The sequence below is a fragment of the Salvelinus fontinalis genome, chromosome 33 (genome assembly GCF_029448725.1).
Source record: "Salvelinus fontinalis isolate EN_2023a chromosome 33, ASM2944872v1, whole genome shotgun sequence".
NCBI lineage: Eukaryota > Metazoa > Chordata > Actinopteri > Salmoniformes > Salmonidae > Salvelinus > Salvelinus fontinalis.
In genome coordinates this window covers 40,754,749-40,774,786 of record NC_074697.1, presented here as the reverse complement: position 1 = coordinate 40,774,786, position 20,038 = coordinate 40,754,749, and the positions used below count along the sequence as shown (strand labels likewise).

Genomic DNA, 20,038 nt, shown 5'->3' with positions numbered 1-20,038 from the left:
TAAAGTTAAAATACATTTTGACGCTCTTCAAAAAAATAAAATTCCGCCCACGTGACCGTGATGCGGACGTAAGAAGAGTTGTTTTGAGTGATCGAAAAACACGTTTCTTTCATTGGTTTCTTGTAATATCGCCTTGGAAAGTAAGTATCTACTTATAGTATTAAACTTGTCTCATTTTATTGCAATTAGTAGAATGTATTGAACAAAAATGTACACGTGCTCTTCGTTGTAGTTGGCTTGGCGTGGAATTGGGTCCAGCGTGGATGAAAGGATGCACGTTTGAAGACTGAACTGCGCCTCACCCAAACACAATGAATCAAGGTAGCAATGAGATTTGAGTTGAATGCATTTGCTTATAGTAATAACATGTTATCTGTATATATTTGCTGAACTAGCTAGCTGACAATACAGATTATTTACGGTCAAGTGTGAACTATGTAGAGCTGTGCGTTAGGGTAAATCTATTTCAAGTCAATCACTTTGACAGCACCCCTTTTGATTTGAACCAAACATGTCATTTTCCCCATTGTAGAAGTGTTCAGTGACTTTTGACCTGTATTTGGGGAGTTTCTCACATTCTTCTCTGCAAAGCCTCAAGCTCTGTTGGTTGGGGAGCGTCGCTGCACAGCTATTTTTAGGTCTCTCCAGAGATGTTCAATAAGAATCACTCCTGCATTGTCTTGGCTGTGTGCTTAGGGTCGTTGTCCTGTGGAAGGTGAACCGTCGCCCCAGTCTGAGGTTCTGTGCGCTCTAGCAGGTTATCATCAAGGCTCCCTCTGTACTTTGTGCCGTTCATCTTTCCCTCGATACCAACTAGTCTCCCAGTCCCTGCTGCTGAAAAACATCCCCACAGCATGATGCTGCCACCACCATGCTTCAGACGCTTGGCTTTCAGGCCAAAGAGTTCAATCTTGATTTCTTCAGACCAGAGAGTCCTTTAGGTGCCTTTTGATAAACTCCAAGCGTGCTGTCATGTGCCTTTTACTGAGTGACTTCCATCTGTCCACTCTACCATAAAGGCCTGATTGGTAGAGTGCTGCAGAGATGGTTGTCCTTCTGGAAGGTTCTCCCATCTCCAGAGGAACTCTAGAGCTTGTTCAGAGTGACCATCGGGTTCTTGGTCACCTCCCTTCTCCCCCAATTGCTCAGTTTGGCCAGGCGGCCAGCTCTAGGAAGAGTCTTGGTGGTTCCAAACTTCTTAAATTTAAGAATGGAGGCCACTGTGGTCTTATGAACCTTCAATGCTGCAGAAATGTTTTTGTACCCTTCCACCAGATCTGTGTCTCGGCGCTCTACAGACAATTCCTTCGACCTCATGGCTTGGTTGTTGCTCTGACATGCGCTGTTTACTGTGGAACCTTATATAGACAGGTGTGTGCCTTTTCAAATCATGTCCAATCAATTGAATTTACCACAGGTGGACTCCAATCAAGTTGTAGAAACATCTCAAGGATGATCAATGGAAACAGAATGCACCTGAGATCAATTTGAAGTTTCATAGTAAAGGGTCTGAATACTTATGTAAATAAGGTATTTCTGTTTATTTTTAATATAGTTACAAAAATGTCTAAACCTGCTCTTCGCTTTGGCATTATGGGGTATTGTGTGTAGATTGAGGGATTTTTAAAATATTTAAATCAATTTTAGAATAAGGCTGTAACGTAACAAAATGTGTAAAAAGTGAAGGGGGTCTGAATACTTTCTGAATGCCCTGTATACCTTCATCACTGGGGGTGGGGTGAAAACAGTTGATATTGATATCACTTAAAAGTTTACAAACAGGGTTGTCAAACTATTGTATAATTGCTTAAATATTTATTTAATAACTGCCATTTAACCTTAAACATCAACTATCAAAAAAACGTGTAAACTTTGATTTGTCATATTCACATGTTGTAGCTTAGACCCTTTTTTACATCTGAAGTTGTCTTGTGACTGCCATCGGTTGAGACACAACATGCTCTTGAATACAGGGTGTGTGTCATGTTTTGGCTGATAAATGTACTAATAAGTTGACATTTCAACTTACAAATGGTACCACAAAGATGGTTAGAAGTCCACACATAGAATGTTGATTTGAATGGGAATATCTGTTTTAAATTCTACTCTTAATCTTCCATAGGAAACCTATTGAAATCATAGAAATATAGATAATAGAATAGACATGGCCATTTCAAGGTTCTACACAGGATTTTTATTAAGAATGTATGCATTGTAATTATAGAAAATGTCCAAAATATCTGCAGTAATAGTGGAATGGTGTGTTTCACAGAATTACTTACCCTCTAGTGTTGGGATTGGCTATGATATTCGCTTATTGGTTTCTCCTTCCCGAATGGCATCTGATTTCAAAATGGGAAAGCTGTTTTGACTTTGTAGCTGTGTTAATCAGGTCAAGTGGTCAATGTAGAAATCACTGTCATTTCCTGATTCCTAAAATTCTACACTGTTCGCTCAGTTTCAGAAAACAAGCACTGAATAGTGTAGGGAATCGGTGTACCATCTAAATTGCTGTGTATTATATTTTTAATAGCAACATTTTTTCTTTACAGCTGTTTGAAGCTGGTGGACCAAAACCATAGGTAAAGGGCTCGATTGCAATTCTCCGCCATGTTACAGGGAAATGGGATGCGGTGCAGGAAATTTGTTTTGAATTCAGCCAAGTGCTGTTGCAAATCACCTAGCTTCCACATATGTGCTAAACCTGTAATTTCACCCCTATCAGTTGACATTTGAATGTGGGTGGATCGGCAGGTAGCCTAGTGGTTAGAGCGTTTGGCCAGTAACTGAAAGGTTGCGGGATCGAATCCCGAGCTGACAAGGTGAAATTATGTTGTTCTGCCCCTAAGCAAGGCAGTTAACCCACTCTTTCCCAGGTGCAGAAGATGTGGATGTCGATTATGGCAGAGGGGTTGGGTTAAATGCAGAAGCCATTCACTTGTACAACTGACTAGGTGATAATAATCAGAAGTTCACATTTCAATGGCGTAGCAGCTAAATTCCAGTGGTCTGAAGGATAGGTCCATGCTATGAATTATTTATATGATTGAAATGACACCCACCCTGTATTCAAAAGCATGTGTCTCAACCGAAGCTTGCAAACCTATTTGTAAGCTTTTTAAATTATATCAAACTCAACCGTTTATCGTTTCCATGGATGTCTCATGGAATGGTGGGGTATGCAAAATGGGTCACCTTTGAGCACCTTTATCTCTGGAATGTTTTGGAATTCAGTTACAAAAAGTAACTTCCTGACAACTTCTTCCATGGGCAAACATGAATGCTACTTTTTTTTAATTTTTTTTATCAAAGAGGATCTGTCAAAAAGTGACTGAACTCAAATGGATTTGGCCCTGGCAACCTGATTTCTGTCCTGAACTAACTCCTCTCTAGTCTACTCCTGTGTTCATACGTTCTCACTGTTCTGCTTGTGCTTTCAGATTCCTGGCTGAGCTGTGAGAAGACTGCCGTTCTCCAGGGAGGCTTTCTGTTGGCCAACAGATTGTGCCAGCCAGCGTCACTCAGTGCCCTACAGAAGGAGGACTGGAGTAAGGTTGGCCACCCAATTCTACAGGCTGTCAGAGAAATCTGTGGGCAGGAGCGAGGTAGCTGTCTGAGCAGTGTCCGCTGGAAGAAGAAAATCATCTGCGTCTTATGGAGCAAATTACTGGGGCGGGAGAGCGAAGAGGACATGGAAATCGGCTGGAGGGAGAATCCATTCTTCTCTCTGCAGAACAGTCTACCTGACATTAACCGAACAGTGATGTTTGAGCTGGTCAAGTTGAAAGGCTTCTCTCAGATCTACGCCCAGCTGCTTTTGTGTCTGCCATCGTCCCACCTGAGTTCTGAGCTAGAGAAGCTAGTTCAACACGTTACCCGAAACAGCACTGAGGAGGACGTCCGCGTCCTGCTGGAGGTGTGGTGGGAGCTGTGGAAGGGCAGGGGGGGAAGGCAAGAGGAGGACGACCTCGATAAGGTCTTTACTAACCAGTGGACCCGCCTCACCAACACCACTGGCCTCTCACCTCAGGCTGCCAAGAGATTCAAGTCAGACCCAGATACCCCAACATCACCACCATCCACCACTGATGTGCTGTCCATTCTTTTTCATGCTCTGGGGGAGATGAAAGAGCATCTGAGCACCTCTGACCTTTGCTACCGTGCCCTATCCAACTGCCTCGACTCCCTGTACACCTCGCATCTGATAGACCAAGCTATCATCCTCCCAGCTGAGGTGCAACTTCAGAGCCTGACCAGTACGGTGATTGTCAGAAAGAGGCATGCTGAGATAGAGAAGTTTGATCTGGTCCAGGTGATAAGCGAGGCCCACAGTGACCTGAAGGCAGCCCACACACCCTCCCAGTTTAAACCCTGTGGAATGACACTAATGCAAGCCCTGCAGACTGTCTCACAGCTCACTCAGGCCTGGGAGAAGAGAGGGCTGCTGGAGATGACAGACAGTGGTGACCCCGGCGTCTTGGCACTCCGTCTTAAAAGCTGTCTGGCCAGAGTGCTCGAGTCCCTAGAGGAACGGTCCATGTCTGAGACCATGGATGAGGGTGAGCGCCAGACACTGAACAATGTGCAAAGCACTTTTAGAGGCTTGTTAGGCTCACTGTCCTTCCCCGACACAGAGCACAACACTGGGGAAATGGCCCACATTGCCGTAGCCATCATTAACCACCGCTTGGAGGGCTTCCAAGATTTCACTCTGCTATTTGCCACTGAACTGAGCTGGTCCCTGAGCATGGAGGAGTGGATCAGCTGTCTGGAGAGAAACAAAACCGCATTCCAGCGAAAGGACATTGTCATGAAATTAGTCTCCACTCTCATGACAAAGTGCCAAATAGATACTGAAGAAGTAGAGCACTGCAGAAAGCTGAAGGACATTATTGTGAACATTTTCACAGAGCTCCCCTTAGCTGAGAAAAACACAACGTTAGCGGAAATGCTAACCTGCTCCAAGAAGGGTCTCCAGGGCTCTCTGCCCCTGGCTGTGACGGAGGGCTTTAGTGAGGAGCTCAACATGGCGTTCAACTGCATCATCCAGGGGGGAGCGGCGCAGAACAACCTCAGCTTGGCCGTGGCCGCCATAGCCCGCGTGGCCTTTCAGAACCCCGAGGCCACCCTGCGTCGGTGCTGCCATCTAGCGGTGGTGAACCATGGGGCCCACAGCCTCCTCTCCAAGATACTCCAGCAGCTCTCAGGGCTGAGGGGCGGTGCTCCCGGTTGCACAGAGGGGACGGGGAGCTTACTGTGCAGCTGTCTTCAAGATACTGCCATGACTAAACTGTCCTCCGCTAAGGAGGAGGACCAGTTCCTGCACTTCCTGGTTGCACTGATGCAGCCGATCATTTCCGAGAGCGGACAGAGTTTCCTGCACCCTGAAGAGGTTGTGTGTGCCTTCGTCCTGCCTCACCTCTCCCCCTCCTCCGGCTCTAGCACCTGCAGCCTGGAGCTGTGCCTGCGTTTGCTCCACTCTGCATTTTCTCTGGATTTCCAGGATGCATCTCCACACTGGGTCATGAACTGCTCCCCGTTCCCCCTCCTCTGCGTCCTCTGCCAGATTCTGAACGAGGGCGGCAGGTGCTGGGAGCTTCCTGCAGAGGGCGCACCACGTCACTTATCCATGGAGTCCAAGGTGCTGCTCGTCACAGTGCTGACTGCATTGGGCAAGGTGGTGGGACGGGAGGTGGCTTCAGCCCCCAACACCTGGTCCAGAGCCCTCTTCTGGCTCTACAATAAAGTGGAGGCCCTGGACTGGACTGTTCGCTTCCACCTGAAGGTAGTGTGGGGGGATCACTTCAAAAACGAGGTGCCATTCTCACTGTTGGCTGTGTGCGAGCTGCCGGAGCAGGAGTGGTCTGGCCTAAAGTTGGCCCAGTATGGGCAGGGCACAGGGCTGCTGGTGTGGATGGAGTGCTGTGCCGTCTCTGACGAGATTCAGGACATCATGCTGACCTCTCTGGTTCTGGACCAGCACCGGCCCGACGACGTCAACATGTTCAGCAAAGGCCTGCTGGTGGCCGTGACGCAGACCCTACCCTGGTGCACCATCACCGAGTGGGGCAGGCTGCTGAGAGCCATGCGAGAGTTGCTCCGCTCAGGCCGTCTCCACGTGCCTTACTCTCTGGAGTACGTGGACTTTCTCCCCCTGCTGGACCTGCGGGCCTTCTCCTGCGAGCTGGGTCTGTCCGTGCTACTGCTGCGTGTCCTCCAGCTGCTCTGTGGCTCCAGCTGCAAAGACTGGCTGCCTGGCCAGGGCTGGGCCCATGTGGGACGGCTGTACGCCAGCGCCATGAGAGAGGTCATAGACTCCCTGAGGGGAAAGCTGTCACAGTCTCCCTCCAACAAAGACCCAAAAGAGAGGGCAGCTATGACCACTGCCAGCCAGGAGGTGCTGTTTGTACTGAGCCAGCTCTTCTGCCATGTGCAGCACATTCAGGTGATGATGCCCGGCGGGCAGTGCGAGTCCCTGTTCCTGTGTGCACTGGAGATCCTGACCCACTACGAGGCAGTGCTGGCCGCACACCCCAGCAGCAGCTCGCACCTGGAGACCGAGAACACTCGCCACTTCTTCACCACCATCACAGACAACCTGGACAGCGCCGAGATGAAGGCTGTGTTGCATCAGAAAATTGCTCAGCTGTCGTCAACAGGTTGATGCACATTTAAGACAGCGCTTGAACGAGGGTTTATTGTTCCCAGCCTCAATGTTCTGACCCAAAATGTACTTTTGAATAAAACTGACAAATTGCATGTCTTTCAATGGTTTATTAATCAAAACAAACTTTGATAATCCACATTAGGACACAAGACAGGGTTACAACTTGACCAAAAAGCTTTGGCTGTCAGTGCTAAACCTATTTCATTTGTCTGTCAAATCTATTTTCTAGTGCAACATTTCACATACTTAATTATTTTAGGTAACTATGAAAAATAATTTGGGGATTAGAAGTTATCCTGACTCGTCATGTATGGTGTCACTCTCGTAGAAAACAATTATTCAAAAATCACTCAATATTTATTGCACAAACTACATAGTACAGATGGTGTCTGACCCCTGAGAATTTTTATAAATACCAGTAATTTTGTATTCATAGGCAGTTGCATGTCCTAAATTCCACAGACCGTTCCTTTAGAAGCAAGGATTGAAATAACTCATGGCATTGAAGACCTGAGTGCAAAGGAAGCATAATTGACATGTTGCTAACCACAGAATTAGATGGCACCTCTAATCTGTCTTTGAGCCATCTTTGTGAGCAGGTTGACCCATTGACCCAGTCTGACGCAGGTAGAGGCGATAGGCCTTGCGACACAGCAGCACAAACCAGTAGATCTGAGGTGCCAGTATGGATAGGTTGGCTAAGTTGCACTGGAGCTGTAGATGGAAAGGCACTTTGTGGAAGGGAATGGTGTACTGCTGACCATACACCCAGTACATGTAGGGGAAGAGCAGGATACGGCAGGTGAAGAAACTCAGCAGAACCATCACACCGTTGACTCTGTGAAGCCATGAGTCCTCTAGTCCCAACTAGAGAGGAAAATATATGGATTGTTTAATGATTGTACACCGAATTATAGTACAATTCATACTATGCTCAGACTTCCTAAAGCGCAACAAAAACAAAAGGGGTTTATGAATCTAGGAGTAGCCTTACCTGGATCAGAACCTTTCCTAATGAGACAAACGGAGTGCTGAATTCTGCCATGAAGAAACAGCCAATGAAGAAGTCTCCACCTAGACCGGTCCTGAGGAACTGGGGGGGCAGCATGATATGAATATTAAAAACTAACTCATTGAGCACAGCCAGCTTGAGGATGACACTGCCAATTCTCAATAACAAAAATTTCAACTGCCGATGTAACACATCAGACCTAAAGTTACTGTACAGTAATTGTGCTCTGTCCTCACCAGAGTGATGGGCATAAAGACCATGAGGAGGACCATGTGATGAACCACCATGAGGGGATGCCGGAGGAGGAACTGCTTAATGGTAAGGAGGGAGTGCTTTCTGTACTCCTCGTGCCCTTTGACCTTTTGACTGTGGTAGTTACTCAGATACATGGCGTAGATATCAAAGGCCATGTAAGGAGCACCAAACCACACAAATTCATTGGTCAGTCTGTGCCTAAAGAAGATGGTGACATACCGGTACATTAGGATCATGATGAAAGTAAGCACTTACACTGGATTTTGTGTGTTAAACCTGATGATTTAACCAGTGAAACAAATAGAAATGTGGCCTTATCCTTTATCACTGAATCCTCTTCCTACACCTAATGAAACTGGAGGGTAGAGTAAAATATAAATAGGGCTGTGTTTTGGTTAATCATGTCACATGACCTGGAATTAAACATTTAATAAAAATAAGGTCCCAAACAGTCATTCCGATGCCCATGTAAACTAACATTTAGTGAATAAAATAAAGTCACCCATAATTTGTTTTGGATAGAAATGCTAAAAATTTGAAATTATATATTTTTTCCTCTCATGGCTAACTACCAGGAAGTTTGAAAAGACAGGCTGAGTGGGCGAGAAGCTTATATTCATGAGCCCGACGTTGAGTGACAGCTCTTTGAAACGCCCATGTCAAGCAACTTGAATGTAGTGTTGCACTAAAATCATCAAGCAAATTTGGTGATACACAAAGCAACTCAAACACTGACATTGTATCAATTTGTTTTTTATTTTGCTATACATATTCCATTTCTCTTGTGAGGTTCACAACAACACTGACAGGTGTGTTGACTTGACAACTGCGTCCGAGTTTTGAACGACCCTCCCCCGCTCCCTTTTTGTTCCATGCTGGCTGAAGACCTAGCTAGACAGTAACTTACAGACGAAAGGGGAAAACATAAATATCTTTGCCATAGATGATTAGGATAAACTTAATTATATTTGCGGAGACCCTACAGTCAAATTGACTGTTCATGACCTTACGCTTTTTCAAAAAAAGTTTCCTTTTTTACTATGAATAATTGAGGAACAGTTTCAGTCACGAAGGAAATGAAAACAGCCAAACCCTGCAGATAATGAGACCACAGTGTTAAAATTGGTGGGTGGGTGGGGTTGTGCTCAATTTAATCTCTAGAGAGGACTCTGGTGACGGGCTCTTGTTGTGCATGTCAGTCTTTTATCTATAAGGGTACTACGGCCTCTGCCCCAAAAACTCTTGTTTTTAATGGCTCTGGTTGTTTTTTATTTATTTCACCTTTATTTAACCAGGTAGGCAAATTGAGAACACGTTCTCATTTACAATTGCGACCTGGCCAAGATAAAGCAAAGCAGTTCGACACATACAACAACACATAGTTACACATGGAGTAAAACAAACATACAGTCAATAATACAGTGAAAAATAAGTCTATATACAATATGAGCAAGTGAGGTGAGATAAGGGAGGTGAAGGCAAACAAAATATATATATAAATAAAAATATAAAAAGGCCATGGTGGCGAAGTAAATACAATATAGCAAGTAAAAAAAACACTGGAATGGTTGGTTTGCAGTGGAAGAAGGTGCAAAGTAGAGATCGCAAAGAATCACTGGTTATATTTCCACTCAGAGGAGATGAAATCACGTGATGATTGCTGTTTAAAAGGAAATTATTTAAACATGAATTCTTACCTGTCAGACATCACATCATTGGAGGCAGTAGCAATTATGAACCCAACAATAGTAGCCAGAGTGGCATGGGTAGAGGACAGCAACCTTGTGGAGAGATGGAATACATGAGATGAGGCTATGCAAGTGCGCACAATTGGTTTTTCATTTGTTTTAATATTAATTTAAAATAGCAAACAAATTGCTTTATATTAATTTATTGGTGCCAGGTAACGGGTTATGTAGCCAATATAGGGTACGTTATAGTGATTATATATTTCTAGATAGGCTTCATTTCGTGTATTTTAATTCCATTACTAATATGGAAATAAATTATTTTCAGATAAAGCATTTTTTCGGTTGCATATGTGTTTTTATTTAGACCCTTTTTGGAAGTCCATCTGTCGCTCAGTGAAACGCCATTCTTTGGTAAGTAACGTTACCGAACGTTTTTTGACATTATTAAGCTTGAAAAATGGGTTAATGGCAAGTTAAATTGCTCTTGGTTTTAAAGGAGAATCGGCATCTTCAATGTCTCCTGTAAATCCAGTTTGCGGTTCAGTTCTGATAGATTTCTCCGGAGTTGTTTCGATAGAACTAGAAATCTGCTCACTGAAATACATAGTGTCAGTTACTAGTTAAGTCATTCAATGACAAGAACTGGTTATGAATACGGAAATAGTCACAATAAAGCCTACCTTTCACTGACCACAAACACATCTGCATCATTCCAACTTTTGAAAGCGGATTCAAGCACTTTCCTGGATATGAAGAACAGTCCCGGGAAAAATACAACGCCACAAGCTAACATATACATGATACACTCGCATTAACCAGCTGCACGGTCGAAATACGAGGAAGCAGGAAGCGAACCGTACTTGTATGCGTTCACGCCGAAGATGCAAATTAATAGTAGCTGAGCCTTTTGACCTCAGGTACTATTCAAACAATTTTGCGTCTGACTGGAAGTGTGCGGAAACCTTCAAAATAAAAGTCCACATTTCAAAACATTGCAATGTCGATTTCAAAATAAATTACAATTAATCAATGACCATTTATTTGTATTGTGCTTATAAGCAAATCCAACAAGAAATGTATGAAAACAATGAGAAATATTTATGAAAACAATGAAAAATATTGTATAAAAACATTTTAAAGAAAAAAAAAAGAACTGTGCAGAGATAAAAGCGAGGTTGGAAGTACATATAAGTAGGGTCTTTACTAGCCATATTTTTTTGTGTGAATGTCATCTAAATATCCAGCAGCACTTTGTACTCTGCCTATTCCATTCCCGAATGCAATACACCAGGGGTGTCAAACTCATTCCATGAGGGCCTAGTGTCTGCTGGATTTTAGTCTTTCTTTTCAATTAAGACCTAGACAACCAGGTGAGGGGAGTCCCTTACTAATCAGCGATCTTAATTCATCAATCAAGTACAAGGGAGGAGCGAAAACCCGCAGACACTTGTCCCTCCTTGGAATGAGTTTGACATGTGCAATACACAGTATATGGAAATAATTTGGTTCAAGATTTTTTTTTTACTATTATTTGTGCCAAGGTTAAAATGGGGTTGGAAGTACTCAGTACTGTCTGTAGAATCTATATGTGACCCGATTCAGGAAACTAGGCATATGTTGCAAGTCACGACTGCACAAGAGAACTGTTTGAACGTTAACGTTTTTTTTTTAATCAAAATGTTTTTTGGGGGCAGAAATGCCTTCTCGGGCCTCCCGGGTGGCGCAGTGGTCTAAGGCACTGCATCGCAATGCTAGCTGTGCCACCAGAGATTCTGGGTTCGAGCCCAGGCTCTGTCGCAGCCGGCCGCGACCGGGAGGTCCATGGGGCGACACACAATTGGCCCAGAGTCGTCCAGATTAGGGAGGGTTTGGCCAGCAGGGATATCCTTGTCTCATCGCGTACTAGCGACTCCTGTGGCGGGCCGGGCGTAGTGCACGCTGACCAGGTCGCCAGGTGTACGGTGTTTCCTCCGAAACATTGTTTCGGAGGACGCATGGCTCTCGACCTTCGCCTCTCCCGAGTCCGTACGGGAGTTGCAGCGATGAGACAGGACTGTAACTACTAACAATTGGATACCAGGAAATTGGGGAGAAAAAAAGGGGTAATTTTTTTTATTTAAAAGAAATGTAAAAAAAAAGAAATGCCTTCTTGAAGATGTGAACTTTCATATGCCTTAAAATCAAATTGTATGCCATCTGTAAATACGAATAAAATTGTTAAATTATGAGCCTAGTTGGTTTAGCCACAGAAAAAGTCAGCAACCTTCTCGCTAGCCATGATTGGCTGAGATAATGAGTGGACTGCACATGCCGAGAGATGAGATTGGGTTGGTCTGCGGTGTAGCATCTTGTGTCTATAAAATGAGCTGCTCGTAATGTGTAGATAATCTTTTCTACTGCAGTTTTTTCTAAATATATAACATTAGCCATGGAGAACTGCAAATATGTTGCTACTTCTCTCAATAGCATTGCTGCCCTGGATTTATCAGGTGCAATCGACAAGGGTAAGTGGGGAAAAAGTTGTGATGAACCACTTTCTGGAGGACGATTGTGCCATGCTGACTCTGACTCTGAAAATGAATCAGACGATGAGGAAATACCTGATTTAGGTAAAAACATTTTAATTGAAGACATTGTAGAGTCTTCTGATGACAGTGATGGAGAAGAAATGGTGACAATCAACAGTGTGTCACGGAAGAATGCATAGGGGGTCGAAAAGAGAACACAGAAGGCTGTTGTATAAAACATGTCTCCGGATTACATCTTCAAACTAAGGGCAAACATGGCATCGGTGACAGAGAGGGAGAAAGTTCTGATGATACTTATGGCATTGCACACTGTCAGTGTGAACCAAAGTTACTTGACACAACGTGCTAAACAAGCTGTTCAAACTAAACGGTAATGACACAGGACGTGAAGCTTTCATCTATGTATATGCGTAAGAATCTAACATTGAACCTATTTTGGTTAACTTTAGCTAGCTATGAAAATTTGTTTGTATTGCTAATTATAGCGTGCTGTTAGCTAGCCAGCCAGCTGGAGTTCGATGGCTGGCTTGCTAACTTTACTCTGGATTGGGATTTTGGTAAATTTCTTAGCTAGCTAACTTTAACATTACATGTCTAAAACAAAAGACCCCAAGTTAAAGCTTGCTGTTAGCGGCGATTAGATGGCTGGCTTGCTAGCTAACAGTAACTTACATGTATGAAATGTGTGTAACGTTAGTATCTGGAATTTGTCTTTCTTTTTGGACTTCACATGCCCTGCACCAAAGTCAAGGTAAGGACAGAAACAGGCTCTCCGAATATAGATTCCCTTGTTCATGTGAGGTTCGGACAGACCAGTCATCAGCACTATCTGCAGTGCTTCTATTCACATGACTCTCTCCTAACACACACGCCTCACTTTGCTGCTACAATTATTTTTATTATCCTGCTGCTCAGCCACTTTACCCCTGACTGTATGCATACAATTACCTCGTCTATCACTATCGTTATTGATCTTGTTCGTGTACATACTGTATATTATTTTATTTATATTGACACTGTCTATTTCTGATATTGCTGATATGCAAGTATCCATTGTCTGTACTGTTTACACCTTCTGTGGAGATCCGTCCACTTTGCAAGACTTAGCAAAATATTGATATATAAAATTTATATTGATATGTGTGGTCGTAAGATGATTTTGTGACATACCACACACTCACTAAACACAAATGTTTTGTTTGTAAATTATGTCTGAGGGTTGGAGTGTACCCCTGGCTATCCGTCAATAAAAAATATATAAAAATTGGGCCTGTCTGGTTTAAGGAATTTGAAATTATTATTACTTTTGATACTTAAGTACATTTGAGCAATTCCAAGTACTCAAGTAGTGTTTTATTGGGTGACTTTTACTTTAGTCATTTTCTATTAAGGTATCTTTACATCTGGACACTTTCTGTTCACCTGGAAATGTTCCTTATTGTAGGCTACTACCACTTTTAGTCTTAATCTTTACTACACTACTCATTGTTTAGCACATGACCTAACATGTGAATCCTTAAGCCAGCCCCACCCACCACTTTAAGAGGGTGTGAACAATGCTGAATGGGTGTAGACAAAGGAGACCTCTCCAGTCCGTACCAAAACATTCAAAGGCCCTTTTCTCAAAAGTATATCAACTTTCAAAGCAGAATTACTTTCCCAAATGCAGTGTATGATATACCATTTTGTAGCTCAGTCTCTACTTTACTCTACTATCTGGTGTCATTTTCATGGAAGACTTAAGGAATACGGAATGTTTAAACAACATACTCTCAAGCCAACAACATATTTTACATATCTGTGCACAAAGTACAATCTTACACAAGATACCTTAAGGAATTCATAGTCTGCCTCCCAAATGGCACGATTCCCTATATAGTGCACTACGTTTGACCAGAGCCCTATGACCATACTTATGAGGTTAACAGTATTTTTTTGTGCTTTGACAATTATTTTGCACTACGAAAATTTCGCCCGAATATTAAAGTTTTACACAAGAAGCCTTACACTATAAAAGGTCCGAGGTTAGGCCACTAGAGCCTGTCATTAAAGACTGTAGAGAAGACGGACCAGATAGTAGACTGGTCAGGCTATCAAGGGGCACACTTAAGACTCCATCCATCCATTCCATTGTCTTGTTCTTCCAGAAACACAGAAACTCCTTTTCACTCCCCTCCCCTCTGTTCTCTCTCCTCCCATCCTCTCCTATTACTATATCATCCTATCTTCTCTACCAGACCCTCAGGCTTTAGCTAGTGCTCCATCACCTCTCCTGTAGAATAATAGAATGGAGACTTTGTAGAATTATAATGACAGACATTCCTGTTCCATGGCAACGTTCCATGCTGGCTGGACCAGACCGACAGCCTTAGTGTTGTCGTTAAGGGTGTGATATTAGGAATTTCTAATTCATTGATTCTTATCAGAAGCCTGAATAAAACAAGTTATTATTTAAACAGCTACTACAAACTCCGGCTAACTTTAGCCACCACTAGCTAAAAAGCAATGGGATTGGTACAGTAGGGGCATAAAAATAAGAAGGGCAAATCATCTTTAAGAGTAACGTCAAACCAAAAAAATCCTCTCTTCACATCTTCTCCTCCTCTACTCCCCTTCCTTCTCCTCTCACCATGGGCCCTAGTCAAAAGAAGAGCACAGGAAATGTCACCAGATATAGATTCTACAGACCCTACTGACTACTTCCAATCCCATTTATTCCCCAGCACAAATTTAAAAAAAATCTCTATAACCCAATATGTATTTCATATATAGTGTATTGCTTCGGGGGCAATGGAATAGGCAGTGTACGAAGTGCTGGTGGATATTTATAACACAGTTCCCCTCAAAAACTAAACATTTGGTTAGTAGAGACCTTACTGAATAATGGCCACCCCCTCTAGCTGAAACATGTAGTCAAGTATTTTTCTCTATGCCATATTTATTTTATATACAGTGTATTATATTGCATTGCAATGAAGGGAGTGGGTAGAGTAAGGAGTCGCCAGCACTCTGTATTAAACCAGCTGCCCAGCACAAGAGACCATTTATATTCTTCAGAATCTATTGGGTAATTCCAATAACATATAAAGTGTGTTTCTTTAAAAATACACAATAGTTTAACATAACAGTATTTGTGTAAACCTTCAAAATAAATGCTTTTTAAATAATAAAATATATAAAATCTAAAATTAAAATAATCCATGGTCTTTGTTCTTCTATAGACACAGCAACTCCTCGACTCTCCCCTCCCATGTCCCCTCATATCCCTGTCATCCTATCTTCTCTATCTCCCCTCCAGACCTTCCGATGTAACTTTTTTTTAATCATGTTTGTGCTGCCTGCATAATTTCCTGTTGCTGGGAGAACAGAATACTATTGTTCTCACTCATGTTCTTTACAACGTCACACCCCAATCTAGCCAACGTGTCTCGATTTGAGGTTCAGCAGTAAATTACAAATCTTCCCTTCAAGTCATAACGATGCAATGCTAAATGTTTGCGCCACGGTGGCGAATGGTGGATATGGCTTCAAAATGCTCCTCAATTCAGGGATGGAAGGTGTCACTGTACTCCTCAATTTCGCAGCTGGGATAATGGGATAACTAGAAGATTGAAATACTGCTCGTTTTTAATTGAACTGCCTTTTCTGTCAGCATGCTAGGCTAGCTAATGCTAAAGCAGCCCATTGGATTCCACAACACTTCCGGCAAACTCATCCAAGGCGGATGAGAAAGTGAGACTCCTTCATTTTTTTCTGGTTACATTGGAGTCAATGAACTAATAGACCCAACTGCTATAGCACTGGTGTCTATGGGAGAGCCACACCCTTAAGCAGACCGGAACTGACGGTAAAACGGCCTGAGTGAACTCTTTGTCTAGGCGTCGCATTTTCATGGAATCCAATGGGCTGCTTTATCATTAGCTAGCCTTGCAAGCTGACAGGAAAAACGGTTTAATTAAACTAGCAAAGCAATAGTCGTAGAACCATGGCTCGTTGGCCAAAGCCTATAGGGAAATTAATGTTATTTTTTGGATAAACACAGAAAATAAGGTAAACACAGGCTTAGGAGATCTTAAGTTTTGTCCTATGAGATAATATTCATCAGCTAACGTGACTTTGGATTTTGAAGCATTTGTGTAATTAAAACAAGCACATAAAGGCTTCATTCATAAAGGTAATGTTAACTGACTGATTATCTCATTGAACAAAACGTATAAGATCTCCTAAGCCTCAGACCTTATTTTCTGTGTTTATCCACAAACCCCATTCATTCTCCCATAAGAAAGGATGAATGAACCACAGGTAACTAATTTCCGTTTTTTAGGACTGCAGGCTGACGAGCTCCATTTCCGTGTACGATATCCAAACTTAATTTAACAATTTTAACTGCATGGATACATTTTTATTACGTTGTCCACAAGAACTGGTGTGGCAGTATACTCTCCTCGCCCCAACCAGGGACCCTCTGCACACATCAACCACAGTCACTCACGAAGCATCGTTACCCATCGCGCCACAAAAGCCGCGGCCCTTACAGAGCAAGAGGAACAACTACTTCTAGGTCTACGGACGAGTGACGTCACTGATTGAAACACTGTTAGCGCGCACCACCGCTAACTACCTAGCCATTTCACATCGGCGTGGAGAGGATGGGCTGCAACAGGAATGTGCTAGCTGTTTTCAGAGTAAAAGCTGTGTCACTATCTGACTTACTGTTGCTCCAGCTAGTTATAAGGGCCACCAACAAGTATCCTTAATTAGTTAAAGGGGAAGTTCACCCAAAAATACTTCTGGGCCCTTTACAACACTTACCCGGCTGTTTGTCAGTACCCCAGATAGTTTTAGGTCCATTGGTTTAGTATTTAGATTTCTGTGTTTTTATATATAAATTCTGAATTTCCCAAAGTTACCTAAAATGCATTCAAACGTATTTGTTACATAAACAACAATTGGTGTCTCGGCATTGAATTGCCAAATACATGTGGCCTTTAATGTAAAAAGTATAAACAACTAAGTTCTTCCATATAGAATGCAATCGGTAAATACTCTTAATCCTGGTTCTAAAATGGATAATTACACTAGGCGGGACGAATGAGCATTTCACTATTGGTCTTCAAGAAAGGAAATCAGAACGAAAGGAAGTAAACAAAGAGATGGTACCTAGCTAGGCTAAAGTAAGGCTAATAACGGTAGTAGTCAAGTAGCTGAGTGAAGTTGGCCAGAATGAAGTGCATTGTACCAGCTGCGGTTGACCGTGTCTAGTGATCACGTTGTGGCCACTGACTACAATGGGGACCGACTGAAACCGGGTTCTGATCCCACCGTCTTTCCGACATACACGGGAACGCTCCACCCATTCAAGGTATGTTGCTAGCTAGCTAAATGAATAATACCTGTAGCTAGACATCACAAAGTAATTTATAACGTTATTTGTTTGCCATTCACTGAACTAATTTATGGTATGTTTAGCTAAGCTACTACTGTAACGGTAATGTTATCCTGTCCTACTGACTGCTTTGTTTATTTAGCTTTGTGACGCAATTCCCATTTTCATTATAACGTTACTGATAATAAATAGTAATGTAATGAAAGAGGCAGGGAGCAGGTCTCGAACCCTCGACCTTCTAACCCGAGGTCCGGCGCGCTATCGACTGTGCCGCAAAAGAATGCTTGTGCGGCAGAGTCGATTTCCGCGCTTATAAACCCAGGGTCGTTACACTATACTATTTTCTACTAGGTATCAGTGTTCTGTAGTGATATTGATCGCATAAAATGACTTGCCCTATTTAAGGTCCATGAGAAGGACACACGCATAGCCAGAGCCATATAGATAAATATATGGCTCTGGCCATAGGTGGTGCATTAGTTGTGTTGACAACAAACAAACTAACCCAACCTTACATTATTTCAATTAAAACATTTAGAATATCAGCTCATGCCCTGAATTTACATGTAATGACTGATTACATGTAATGACTCTGTTTTATACCAGCCAACATCACCAATCACTCTTTGTTTATACCTGCCTGGGAAGGAATGGAAGAAGGAGCGGGATGGTGGAACAGACATGAAGATAGGACAATCAACCATACTGTCTCGGATTTGATCTTTGTTCAATTTCTTACATCTGTGTATCTTTTCACACCCGTTTCAAAGAGGGGACTCAATGTTCCTCCACTCTTGCCTCCTCCAATAATTTTTCAGGAGGATACAAGGAAAGACTAATTAGGGCTCATTTCATTTGTTTTTGTTATTCAGTTACACACCTTTCAGTAGATCCAGAAGCCATGTGACGTATTCCAAACAGGCCAAGGACTGGATTCAACTATTCTGCCTGCAGTTATGGAACCCCTACCTGTCCCAGACCTGCTGTTTTCAACTCTTAATGATCGGCTATGAAAAGCCAACTGACATTTATTCCTGATTATTATTTGACCATGCTTGTCATTTATGAACATTTTGAACATCTTGGCTCTCTCTAATTCTCTCCTTCTCTCTTTCTTTCTCTCTCTCGGAGGAACTGAGCCCTAGGACCATACGTCAGGACTACTGGGCATGATGACTCCTTGCTGTCCCCAGTCCACCTGGCCTTGCTGCTGTCCCAGTTTCAACTGTTCTGCCTGCGGTTATGGAACCCCTACCTGTCCCAGACCTGCTGTTTTCAACTCTTAATTATCGGCTATGAAAAGCCAACTGAAATTTATTCCTGATTATTATTTGACCATGCTTGTCATTTATGAACATTTTGAACATCTTGGCCATGTTCTGTTATAATCTCCACCCGGCACAGCCAGAAGAGGACTTGCCACCCCTCATAGCCTGGTTCCTCTCTAGGTTTCTTCCTAGGTTTTGGTCTTTCTAGGGAGTTTTTCCTAGCCACCGTGCTTCTACACCTGCATTGCTTGCTGTTTGGGGTTTTAGGCTGGGTTTCTGTACAGCACTTCGAGATACTAGCTGATGTACGAAGGGCTATATAAAATAAACTTGATTGATTGATAGATAAGAGTGTCTGAACAGAAGACATTCAACTTTAAAACCCAATTGGTCCAGTAGGCTGTCAATTGGCGGGAAGATAAACTGATCATATACAGTGCCATTGGAAAGTATACAGACCCCTTGACTTTTTCCACATTTTGTTAGGTTATAGCCTTATTCTAAAATTGATTAAATTGTTTATTTTCCTCATCAATCTACACACAATAACCCACAATGACAAAACAAAAACAGGTTTTTAGAAATGTTTGCTAATTCATTAAAAAAGTGTTGTAAAGTGTTGGTCCCATGTTTCATGAGCTGAAATAAAAGATCCCAGAAATTTTCCATATGCACAAAAATGGTATTTCTCTCATTGTGTGCACAAATTTGTTTACATCCCTGTTAGTGAGCATTTCTCCTTTGCCAAGGTAATCCATTCACCTGACAGGTGTGACATATCAAGAAGCTGATTAAACAACATGCTCATCACACAGGTGTACCTTGTGCTGGGGACAATAAAATATCTCTAAAATGTGCACACAACACAATCCCACACGTCTAAAGTTTTGAGGGAGTGCAATTGACATGCTGACTGCAGGAATGTCCACCAGAGCTGTTGGTTAATTTCTCTACCATAAGCCGCCTCCAAAATTGTTTTAGAGAATTTGGCAGTAGGTCCAACTGGCCTCACAACCGCAGACCATGTGTAACCATGCCAGCCCACGACATCTACATCCTGTTTCTCACCTGTGGGATTGTCTGAGACCAGCCACTGCGACAGCTGATTAAACAGAGGTGTATTTCTCTCGGTAATAAAGGCCTTTTGTGTAGAAAAACTCTCTCTGATTGGCTGGGCCTGGCTCCCAAGTGGCTGGGCCTATGCTTTCCCAGTCCCACCCATGGCTGTGCC

At 42.8% G+C, this 20,038-nt stretch overlaps 2 protein-coding genes and 1 long non-coding RNA gene across 3 annotated transcripts; 2 read left to right on the top strand and 1 right to left on the bottom strand.

The window, feature by feature from the left end:
* Window positions 1–50: 50 nt before the first annotated feature.
* Window positions 51–6,759, top strand: LOC129832280 (gem-associated protein 4-like). Its single transcript, XM_055896220.1, has 3 exons — window positions 51–140; window positions 233–321; window positions 3,441–6,759. Exons 2-3 carry the CDS (start codon window positions 312–314, stop codon window positions 6,662–6,664), a joined length of 3,234 nt encoding a protein of 1,077 aa, XP_055752195.1. The 5' UTR covers window positions 51–140; window positions 233–311; the 3' UTR covers window positions 6,665–6,759.
* On the bottom strand, window positions 6,760–10,553 carry LOC129832281 (TLC domain-containing protein 3A-like). Its single transcript, XM_055896221.1, has 5 exons — window positions 10,306–10,553; window positions 9,632–9,715; window positions 7,916–8,132; window positions 7,662–7,760; window positions 6,760–7,534 (listed from the first exon to the last, which is right to left on the bottom strand). The coding sequence occupies exons 1-5, from the start codon at window positions 10,422–10,424 to the stop codon at window positions 7,235–7,237; spliced, it is 819 nt and encodes a 272-aa protein (XP_055752196.1). The 5' UTR covers window positions 10,425–10,553; the 3' UTR covers window positions 6,760–7,234.
* Window positions 10,554–15,334: 4,781 nt separating this feature from the next.
* On the top strand, window positions 15,335–19,472 carry LOC129832279 (uncharacterized). Its single transcript, XR_008755897.1, has 2 exons — window positions 15,335–17,515; window positions 18,146–19,472. It is a non-coding gene; the product is annotated as an uncharacterized LOC129832279 (long non-coding RNA).
* Window positions 19,473–20,038: the final 566 nt, after the last annotated feature.

Bases quoted from the DNA above. Each gene is read 5' to 3' on its own strand.
- LOC129832281 (XM_055896221.1), bottom strand. From the start codon at position 10,424: ATGTATATGTTAGCTTGTGGCGTTGTATTTTTCCCGGGACTGTTCTTC. The intron at 9,716-10,305 runs GTAGGCTTTATT...TCTCTCCACAAG, and splicing joins GTGTTTGTGGTCAGTGAAAG to GTTGCTGTCCTCTACCCATG. The intron at 8,133-9,631 runs GTAAGAATTCAT...CATCTTCTTTAG, and splicing joins AATGATGTGATGTCTGACAG to GCACAGACTGACCAATGAAT.